This window comes from Seriola aureovittata, chromosome 4 (genome assembly GCF_021018895.1).
Source record: "Seriola aureovittata isolate HTS-2021-v1 ecotype China chromosome 4, ASM2101889v1, whole genome shotgun sequence".
NCBI lineage: Eukaryota > Metazoa > Chordata > Actinopteri > Carangiformes > Carangidae > Seriola > Seriola aureovittata.
The window spans coordinates 16,136,847-16,148,444 of NC_079367.1; the positions used below are offsets into that span (position 1 = coordinate 16,136,847).

Below are 11,598 nucleotides of genomic sequence, written 5' to 3' on the forward strand. Positions count from 1 at the left end.
TAATAAATTATCAAACAAAATAATTAAAAACCAGAAACAAACAATAATGATCAATGAAAAAGCTGATGCACCTATAATTTAACCAAAATCTTTGTGTCGTTCATATTTATGCGTCTCCTTGTGTGTGTTCTGTGGCCTGCAGGCTTTTACTGCCCTGAAAGAACCGGATTTGACTTGAGAGGCTGTCCAGAGGGAACTTACGGTCCTGACCCAGGCTACTGGTCTGTCTCTCAGTGCAGGCAGTGTGACGGCGGCCATTACTGCTCTTCCAGAAATGGCACAGCTGTCACTGGACCATGTCGGGAAGGATATTACTGCTCACATGGAAACACCTCTCCAAGACCTCTGTCACAGGCTGCAGGTAAACAGCAGTATTTACCAGACATGCACTGCATGTTCACAAATTTAGGAAATACAGTACAGTATAGTCTGATGTAACCACATTTTGCTAATATGTCAGCCTGATTGTCAGCCTGTTAGTTATCTGAGGACATAGTTCTCCACTGGTACTCCTATTTTGGGATGATAGACAAATGGCAGCTGTGTTCCCTGTGTCTCTCACCAGGAGAAGGAGGGCCTTGTCCTGCTGGTCATTATTGCCCCAGGGCCACCATCCATCCTCTGCCCTGTCCACGTGGAACATTCTCTAACCTCACCAAATTAGTCTCCCAGGTCGTTTACACTTTATATCACACTCGCATATCACCTTGACAGTGAATGAGAATTACACCAGGATAGGATCTGAATGGAATTGTCAATTGGTGTTTAGGGATTTTTCTTGTTGTTTTGTAAATTGCGAATATCTGTGTATGAACTGTATATTCTTTTTTACAGTACCTGCACAATTCAAGATGTTTTGTGCAGAATTATGTATACCCAACGTTCAATTAATAAATAAGACATGAAATAAATCATTATGAATAAACAAACTATATATTCAGACAAAAGTAAAAGCCAATAACATAACAGGCCTTGACAGAATAAAGTGACATTGGGGAAAATGGCATTTTGAAATAAAACTGCTGTTAATGTAAAATGGAGGAGGACAAAATAACATTTCATAATAATGGGTTGGTTAGATATTTTTTCTGTATTTATTATATGAATATTTATTATTTTATATATTTGTTACCTTGGTTGCTTCACGGCTTATTTATCTATATTTTATATTATTATTGTTTAATATTGAACACTTTAGGTTTCGATATAGCAAACTAGTTTATGGTCAGTAGTGCTACATTATATATAGCCCTATACATTATACCCAGTAACTTATATTGTACATTGTTTTCTTTCTTTCCTTGTGTCAGCCAATCAATATCTAATCCCAAATCAATGTTGCAATAAGGCACATACTCTTTTTTCATTTTATAACAGCCTCTCTGTTTTTGTCTCCCCCTGTTCTTCTCTGTCTCTCTTATTTCCCCTCTCAGGAGGATTGCCAGCCATGTCTCCCTGGTTATTATTGCGATGCAATGGGGCTTTCTGCGCCTTCAGGGGAATGCTGGGCAGGTTTCTTCTGTCTGGGCGGCGCAGATCGTCCCGACCCTCCTTTAAAAGACAGCCATGGAGGACCGTGCCCGAAAGGTGATCAGATCCCTGAAGTTAGACATCTGTAACTGATTTTTCAAGTGAGAGAGAGAGAGAGAGAGAGAGAGTGAGAGGGAGAATTGTCAAGAGAAAATGTATGAAGACAGTCAATAAAAAAACAACAACACTGGGATAATGTAATCAGATACCTATTGTTTAGACAGGAAATGGCAACAAAAAGCTATACTTTGCATGTCATGTGGGAACTACAAAAGAAAATGGGAATTGCAAAGAACACAAATAAGTGTAAAATTTACGTAAGCCTAGAGCTATCTTAGAGGACAGGTAAACAACAAAGCTCTCTTTCAAGTTAATAGGGCTAAACGTAAGCAGCTGCTCTGTTGACACTTGAAATCGAACCCTGTCCCCTGTGTGTGTGTGTGTGTGTGTGTTTGTGTGTTTGTATGTGTGCTTGTGTGTGTGCGTGTGCGTGTGTGTGTACTTGAGTGTGCATCCCTTGCTTGACTCTTGTCTTCACACAACCAGGGTATTATTGTTCTGAGGGCTCTGTGGCTCCTCAGCAGTGCCCCCTGGGAACCATCAGTACAGAAGATGGCCGATCCAGCTGCAGCACCTGTCCCCAGGGGTAAACTCGCTTATCAGCCACACACAGTTTCTTGGCACCATAAACATATGCACTTTTTCACATATAAAGCTGATGCAAGAACTGTAAACAGTACGCACTTTTGATGTTTACTCACAGAAATGCATACCTGTGTACACACAGTCACAATTACATTCAAACCTCATTGTTACCACAGCAGTAAAGGACTAAATTCTTCCTGTCTTGTTTTGTCTGGATAGTTTTTATTGTCCTGGCAGTAGTAATGGCTCTCTGCCGGGGAGTTATGAGTGTCCAGAGGGTCATTATTGTCCGTCTGGGACTTGGTCCAAAAACCAGTACCCGTGCCCAGCTGGATTCATCAACCCTCACACTCGGATGGCAGCACCTCAGGACTGCTTGCCCTGCCCTCCAGGTCACACATCATTTACTGCTAATGAATATTAGTTTCCCTAAGCTTAAGTATTTCACTCAGGGTTTAGAGCGACCTTGACAGTAATCGGTAATTAATTAATTACACTTCAGAAAGCAGCTGTTATTGAAAAACGGTGATCAAAATCAGGAAAATTTCACCTGGAGTTCATACAGTGTACAATGTGCTGCTTTTTCTACATGCTCTGTTTTGCACAGTAATTTTCAATTTTACCCAATTTCACTCCTTTTTTTTCTCTCTCTCTCTCAAGCCAGGCTCCTTCTGTGCGTCCCCTGGGAAGGGGGTTGCATCAGGCCAGTGTGGTGCTGGGTACTACTGCCTCTCTGGGGCCTGGTCACCCACACCAGAGGATGGAGGGATGACAGGTGACAGATGTCCTCAAGGTCATTACTGTCCCCAGGGCTCCTCAGCACCACTGCCCTGTCCCACAGGACATTATAGCAACAAAACCAGGAACAGTCATCTCTCCGACTGCCTGCCTTGTCCCCCAGGTTGGTATTAATTTCTCACATATTGTATACATTAGTGTTTAAGTATGTGTCTTTTATCAGTCAGAAGATAAAGATTCAATTACATAACTCGATTTACCAAGGGATAATCCTGTCACACAATGTCTGTGACTGATTAACAGCATTGCTTTTGTTTTGTAGGTTTCCTGTGTGTCACCAGAGGGCTCTCTTTCCCTTCTCTTATCTGTCCAGCTGGCTCCTACTGTCCACATAGAGAAAACACCAGCCTGCAGGCTATACCCTGCTCACCTGGACACATGTGCCCACCTGGATCTGATAGGCAGGTATCCTGCTTGTCAGGGACCTACCAGGACTTATCAGGACAGGTGGGGAAGAAAGTAGAATACTCTATTCTCATATATTCTATAGTCCCAAATGCAATGTGCACCTACCATTTTATATATTGTCTTACACAGTATTTGGCCTGATAGACTGGACTAAAAAAAATGTATAAATAATTTACTCTATAACTATCTGTATGTCCTATAAAAGATGATGTAAACAGTTTATAGTTTAGCTTTTGCCATGTCCAACACAAGCATCTAAAATGTTAATCTGTTAATCAGTGAATATCTGTGGTCATGATTTGTATTTGTCCTGTGTAGAAAAAATGATGTGTGTAATTTGCCCCTCCACAGGCAGAGTGTGTTAAATGTCCAGCAGGATTTTACTGTGCTGGCTCAGTGGATACTGACACTGGGCATGTGTCTGGGACTCACACTCCCATGCTGTGTCCTAAAGGACACTATTGCCCACCAGGTAGGATACAATAGTGCAGCTATTCTAACACAATCATGACAAATCTGCAATGTTATCATATCATGTCATCGGATATAAATATATGTAGGACACAAGTCATGCTGCAGGCTCAGGGAGATTAATTAATTAACAATGTGCTTTATTGCATGCAAAGGGCTGTTGAGTATTGCTCTTGTTTTGTGTGTAGTCCCAAACAAGTGGCTGTAACAGTAAATGGCTTTCTAATTATGCAAATGGCCATTACAGAACATAATCAAGATAAGGATGGTCATCACAAACTGTCCTGTGATGTTTAGTTCAGGACCATCTGTAGATATTATATGCTATTCATCTACAGGAACGCAGTCTGGTGTTGCATTCCCATGCCCAGCTGGTGCCTTCAGCACGCAGATGGGGTTGTCCAATAAGTCGGGCTGTGTGCTCTGTCCTCCTGGGAGATATTGCAGTTCCTCGGGACTGGCTGCCCCCACTGGGATCTGCTCTCCTGGGTAAACGGAGGCAAAATGAACGCACACTTCATCATGTTCAGAGACAGACTATGAAAGATATGACATCCTGTTTGTGTTTAATGCTGTCTCTATTGTCTATAATGAAACTGTCCTTATGCTCTGTCTCTCCCTCTGTCTTTCTCATCTATCACTTCCTTCATCCCACATCCCCCCTCCCAATCACCTCTGTTCTCATCATCTCGCTGCCCCCAGTTACCTCTGTATCCATGGTTCTGTTTCTGCCCAGCCAGAGGAGGGCCCAACAGGAGGCCGCTGTTCTGCAGGGTCCTACTGCCCCCAGGGTACCAGCTATATGGTTCCCTGCCCTGCAGGCACCTTCAGCTCGATAGATGGTGACATATAACACTTAGTTAGATACACTGTTTGTGACATTTGAAGTTATTGATGGTGTTAAGTGTACATTTTGTAATGAAAGAAAGCCCTACCTTTCTATCAAAAAGCAAATACTTAAAATAAGTCAAGTGGAAATATTTTGCTTTGCAGTAATTCATACCATGTTTTATTTCCAGTTTATCCTGTCAGGTCAGATATATGAGCTGTATTCTTGGTTTATCAGGGGCAATTTCAATAGAAGTATGTCAGCCCTGTATGCCTGGTCATTACTGCACCAAGGTTGGCCTCTCCGCCCCATCTGGGCCCTGTGACCCTGGCTTCTACTGCACAGAAGGATCCAGAGTGGCCACACCTTGGGGTAATATCACAGGTAACAGGCTGCTTCTCCTCGCCCTTCATGTAGTATTAATAAATGTTTGGCAATATACAAAGCTGCTTATTTTAGAAATGGTATTTCTAGTATGAAAAAAACAAGGGTCATCTGACACAAGCTTGAAAAATACTGTGCTGTGCACATTTTTCTACCACTGCACTTCGGTTTTTATTTAATATTTCCCTGGCCTTTGATACCACAGTGCTGCGGAGGTCTCCACTGAACATTTACCACTCCCCATCGCTTTCTCCTAGTAGTATTTTTTTTTTTCTTTTGTCCTCGCATTACAGGAATTGGCTCTGGCATTTTAGTTCACTCACTAACCTAATGAGTAATGACATCCAATAAAGGTCTATTGTCTCAGTTGCAGGAGATACCACGTCTCCATCCCCACGTCCTGGTGATTCAAACCTGGGTCAATTCCATGGTGATGTGTGTCCTGCAGGCTACTATTGTCCTAGAGCGAGTGCAAAGCCGAGCCCCTGTCCTCCAGGTAGAAACCCAATATATGCAGACAGAACCCTGAAAGAGGTGGAAATTATTCCTGTTTTTCTGTATCATGAATGTGTTGTTCAACAGAAGTATGAACTCCACTGTCATTTCCCTGAAAGAGGAATGTGTTTGACCTCTTGCTTTTTATTACACTTTTTCCAAACGAAGTGTACAATCCCATAAAGCCCCCAGAGGTACAGTATAATGACTTAATGTATCCAGAACTTCAGAGGAGGTTGTAAAACCTAATGGTAGTCCAATAAAACTGTCATAATGGTCAGCTGGCTACTTAACCAAGTGAATTATGCCATGTTATTTAATTTCTCTTTCTCTCTCTCTGTGTGTGTTTGTGTGTGTGTGTGTGTGTGTGTGTGTGTGTGTGTGTGTGTGTGTGTGTGTGTGTGTGTGTGTGTGTGTGTGTGAAGGAGATAAAGAAATGAATGGAAATTATTTTTATTCACATGATAATTTGTGTCCTACATATAGGTACTTTCTTGGGGAAGTCTGCAGCTGAGTCTGTGGCTGACTGTGTTGCTTGTTACCCGGGTTTTTACTGCCCCTCGTGGGCTCAGATCTCTGCTGACCTCCTCTGTCCCCCGGGGTGGTTCTGTCCACCAGGATCAATGTCTGGACATCAGCCAGGTACAGTACACATCATCAGGGGTCAGCTCAGGGTTAACCACGGCAGTCTTTGTACTTCTTCTTTTATTACACAGTGTCTAATCCACATATAGTAAGTCTGCTTTCAAATAGGCCATCAAATTGGCTAAAATATGCTCACATGATGAAGCTGGTTTAGAAGACCAAACTTTTCCTACTTCACCCACTGTAAAAGCTTGTACAGTAGTGCAACTTTTCATATGAATGATATTGAACTTTTTTCACTCAAAGGGAATGGAAAAGATACTGTATGATGTACAACGAAGTAAAGCAAATTACAGTTGCACGGCCGTTAGCAATGTTGACATGCTCCTTATGGCCTTTGTCATTTTCTTATAAACACAAAAACAAACAGCTGAATTTTCTGATAATTTAATTTAAGAGGCAGGAAAATTTTCTCAACCCATAAAAGAACATATAATCCTCAAGTTTACATGAAAAACTATACTACTACATATGGTTTTCATTGGACAGCCTTATCACTTTTGGTCAGTTTCATCAGAACTTAAAATTTTCTTTAACATTTGATAATTTTGCAGTTTACCTACTGGCATGTAAGCCTTTCCAGGATGGAACTGTAATATGTTACTTTGCAACTATGTTCTTTTCCATGAGGTGTTTGAGTTATATTTGTCTTCCCACTCAATGTGGTTGTTCTGTAACTAGTGTAGTAACTGGTGCTGTAACTGGTGGTGTGAGTGTGAAGCAGAACTCATCCATTACTTGCCTAACCTAACTCTGCATGTACCATGGAGGCAATTTTATGCCTCAGATGAGCTTTCCTCCTCCTCTAATATTACATGCACACCTTGAGATTCTTTGAAAGGCGTCCTCATCCCCTCTTCGCCTTTTATTGAGAAGACATTTTGCTAATTTGAGCATGAAATGACCCAGAACCTATAAATAGTCTCCATCTCGTTGCTGTCAGAGTCAGGGCACCTGCTGCTGAGCCTGCTTTCTCTTCTCCTTGCCTCGCACAGGATTTTCATACAGGGCGAATACTGCTCAGAGTCACTGTCTTCTTCATTGCTTTGTTTCCATGGTACCACATTGGGCATGATGAAATAAACCAGCTATCCTTTTTTTCCATGAATAATGTTCACCTTGGTGTATGTAGGATAAATCATATCAGTACTTTATTTTATAAGTATGTTCCTGTTTTATTTTAAACAAGGAGGAACCAGATGAAAGTCTTAACTTTTCTTTATCTGACTGTGTCACAGGATGTCAGTGCCCACCTGGCCATGCGTGCCCACATGGTAGTGCTCAGCCGGCCATCTGTAGCTCTGGCACTTTTCAGTATTCATCTGGACAGTCAACTTGCAACACCTGCCCACCAGGTAATTAAAGAAAAACACTTGTGTCCTCACATTTGTAGACAATAAACAGACAAAGAAACAAAAGTGACCTGAAGGTTCATATTAAGTGAGACACACACCCTGCCCAGGTTTCTACTGTATGGAGGGTTCATCTGTGCCATCTCCGTGTCCGACGGGCCATGTCAGTCCGTCAACTGGCAGGACGTCCCTCAGTGACTGCTCCCCCTGCCCCCCTGGCACCTTCTGTAACAGCAGTGCTCTGACAGAGCCATCTGGACTCTGTATCCCAGGTTTTGACAGTCCAGTAATTCACCCTAGAAAACAATGTCAGAATTGAGCTACAGTATAAGAGTGTCTTTTCCTTTTACTGTATTAAGCCACAGTTTCCCCTGAATCACACAGTTCACTTATCCTACATTGTAATTATTGTAGTGTTCTTAGTGAGATGTCTAACTGCATTGTCTACCACAGGACATTTTTGTTCCCTGGGGTCCACTGAGCCTTCTCCTGTCTCCCAGCCTTATGGAGATGTTTGTCCCGTGGGACACTATTGTCCTCAGGGTAGTGGGTCACCAAAACCCTGTCCTGTTGGCAGCTTCCTCCCAGAGCCTGGAGCTTCCTCCCCCTCTCACTGCCGCCGTTGCCCCCCAGGGAGATACTGCCTTAGTCCAGGAGCCTCGCAGCCGACAGGTGGGAGATTTCACCAGGTTTCCATTAGTCAATGACAGTCACACTCATTAAGCAATCTAAACGAGTGTATAGGGCACAACTGTGTAAAATCCACAAGGTTTCATGTTTCAGCTGTAAACTGTGAGAAAGCATTGACTCAGACCTTTGAATCGCTGCTCAAATCTGTGATTTTTTTTTTCCACACAGACTCAAATATTAAATGATATAGTGAAACTAAATGACTGTTTAGTCTGGTTATCAGGCTAAGCTCACACATAATGAAATATAGATCCATTCTTGCAATCCCCCTATAATACCTCCCTGTGGCAGGTCTGTGCTTTGCAGGTTTCTTCTGTTCTGGAGGTGCAGATAGCCCCACACCTCGTGCCAACTCCTCTTTGTTCAGCTGTCTTCATGAAATACTGGATATTTATACTGCGAAGACAGACGCCGCCTTCTGGATGCGCAATCTGTCCTGCTTCAGTAACTCCAGTAATTCTGGTAAAACATGGCTTTCTTCAGTTTGTAATAACACAGTAAATGCTTTCTATGAAGGGGCAGTTCATTATTTTCTTCAGACTGTTCAACAAGAATACAGAGCCTTATGTGTCGTGATAAATGTCCTTCAAAGCTGCGGCTTTTCAGTTAGGCCTGCCCCTAAAGTATTTGGCAATTAATCATTGCCTTACAGTGTTACATTGTACAAAGATGTTGTTCCCTTTACAGTCAAAACTGTTCAATCAGCATGCTGAAAGAGAAGAGTGGCTCCTCCTTGGTTTCCTGTCTGCCAGACAAAGATATTAACTCAGACATCTTTCATGCTTTTATCTGCCATGTTCTATTATAGGGAAAGATGCTTGGAAGATCGAAGTGGTAACGGCGCCACAGGCAGATTCAGACCATATTGTGACTCACTCACCGCCATGTCTCAAGAGTCCACATTATGCATGTTCCACCTACAGAGGAGATATATGCCCTAGGGGTGGGTAAATCCTCACAGCGAACTTGTGCACTTGATGTGATACTTTGTTCGTCCCCTCAGGCACACACGTTATCTTCCTTGCTCGTGACATGGGAGTCCCACTTACTGTAATTGCTGTGACGTATGACTGATTTCATCTAGTGTGTGTGTGTCTCCAGTGTATATGGCGTATTCCAGCTTTGATGCCATTTCATCATGGTTTTATTTGAACCACTCTTTGGTTTGGAGCCTAATTTCTTTCCTTTTATGGTTATAAACAAGTCAAGCATTACAGAAAAGGCTTTGTCAATTACACTCCATCATGGAATTATCTTAATGGTTCAGTAATTCAGTGAGGGCAGCATAAGATAGATGCAAATGGTTATGCAAATGGCCCTCCTCACTCTTGAAGGTCGAATTCCACTATTTAAAGACCTAAAGGCCTGAGTGCTGGAGTTGGAGATAGTTGTGTGGTGATGCACATAAAACGGCAAAACACTGAAATAAAAGTTGATGTTAGACCAGCAAGGCACAGTTTTAAATTCTCTCAAGAAAGTAATTACTCCCCCCTGCTAAATGGAAAAAGAAAAATCTGGTGAGTGAACTGTGAATAGAAGCAGAATATAAGATTGTGGGAATGAAAAGTTCAGGGTGTGACAAAATTCCTATCTCTAGAGGGAATGTGTGAATAAGAACAACTGGACTATTGGTCTTGCTGAAGTTGATTTATTTGTGATACTGTTTTGTGGCTATTTTTCAGGTTTCTATTGTCCCTTGGGCTCTGCCTACCCTCAGCCCTGTGAGGCTGGCTTTTACTGTAACCAGACGGGTCTAGAAGCTCCGGGAGGACCCTGTGCTGCAGGATATTACTGCCCAAAAGGCTCTTTAGACCCCCATTCCACCTCTTGCCCCACAGGACACTACTGCCCCCTTGGAACTCCTCTTCCTCTGCCCTGCCCTCGTGGAACCATAAGAAGTGAGATATTGCTCTTTTGTTATACGGCTTTAATTGTTAGATTTATCTAATCTCATTTATTTTATTTAAATTTTTGCATGAACTGTTTAATAAATAAAAGAAAACATGTGCCATATCCTTTTGAAAAGAGACAGGTCTGTCATTCCCTGCCTTTTTTCGGTCATGAATTAATTATGAATGAGTACTCCGACACAATGCTAAACTGAGAAATACAACACTTAATCCCCTTTGTTGTACACATTGTCAGTTTCTCCTACTAATATCCTTACATGAACTGCTGTCTATCTTTGCAGTTCAGTGATGTGGAGAAACATGAAATTCCATTGAACCCTTTTTCTTTCCCTTTGGGTGCCCATGAATAATTTCAGTCACAAAATGGTTTAATCGTGTAATTGTATTCTTGTCTCGCGGCGGACAACTAAAATCCTATTAAAATGTGCTGTAGCTCCTTTGTGTGGGTATGAATTAGAAACTGATGGGGGAATAGGTATGTACTTTGCATCGAATTAACATTGTTATCTTTTTTAATGCTTTCATTATCTGAACTTACAATGTGTTTTTTTTTTATTTTATTTGCAAGTCATCAAACACTGTGTACGAATGGAAGTGTAGATTTCAGATTTCAATTTCAGAACTTTTCATGAATTCATTTCCATCAATATGCGCGCTGCGTGCTTCCCATCAGGTTCCCTCGGTGGAGCTACGGTCGAGGCTTGCCAGCTGTGTCCTCCAGGTCACTACTGCCACCAGAGAGGCAGAGCTGAGCCAAGTGGTCAGTGTGCAGAAGGCTATTACTGTCCTGGGGGACAGAGCTCTGAGAGACCAAAACAACATGTCTGCTCAGTGGGACATTATTGTGAGAAGGTCAGCCATCCAGTATTAGTCTTCAAGCTACCGTCAGTCATCATTGCTGAATACTGTATGTGATGTCTCTGCATGAGTCCTCCTCTTCAGATGTGATTTTTATTCTGTCATGACAAATGCATTGCTGCATACTACACATGCTAAGTCAATCAATTTTTTCTTCCTATTTTTCTTGACTGCCTCAGTCTTCTTCCTATGCTGTGTCTGTCTATCTCCACTGTTATTGTTGCACCATGATTATTCCTGGTGATGCATGTTATTGCCTAGACATAGAGTCTAATAAAACTAATTTAATGTTTCCTTCAGGGCAGTGCCAGACAGGAAGTCTGCCTTCCAGGCAGCTATCAGCTCAGACAAGGCCAGGGCAGCTGTGAGACATGCCCTGCTGGTTACTATTGTCAAAATCAAGGTAAAGCTAATGGGTGGACAGATTGCTGAATTTAGCAGCATTGAACTTTGCTGCTCTGAACATAAATGTTTATCAACCTTTAAATCATGATCAGTTTTCTAATAAATTTAAATTTCTTTTTGAATTCTGTATCTACACATCAGGAATGACCCTTCCTCTTCTCTGTGAGAGAGGATTTTA

The 11,598-nt window shown here is 42.1% G+C and overlaps 1 protein-coding gene and 1 long non-coding RNA gene across 2 annotated transcripts; both read left to right on the top strand.

The window, feature by feature from the left end:
* The first annotated feature begins 580 nt into the window (after positions 1–580).
* Positions 581–2,161, top strand: LOC130167284 (uncharacterized). Its single transcript, XR_008827258.1, has 3 exons — positions 581–672; positions 1,434–1,587; positions 2,077–2,161. It is a non-coding gene; the product is annotated as an uncharacterized LOC130167284 (long non-coding RNA).
* A 3,844-nt stretch (positions 2,162–6,005) lies between these two features.
* LOC130167724 (uncharacterized) lies at positions 6,006–11,567 on the top strand. Its single transcript, XM_056374205.1, has 10 exons — positions 6,006–6,202; positions 7,444–7,560; positions 7,668–7,843; positions 8,011–8,266; positions 8,539–8,709; positions 9,056–9,190; positions 9,930–10,145; positions 10,831–11,041; positions 11,316–11,418; positions 11,562–11,567. Exons 1-10 carry the CDS (start codon positions 6,022–6,024, stop codon positions 11,565–11,567), a joined length of 1,572 nt encoding a protein of 523 aa, XP_056230180.1. The 5' UTR covers positions 6,006–6,021.
* Positions 11,568–11,598: the final 31 nt, after the last annotated feature.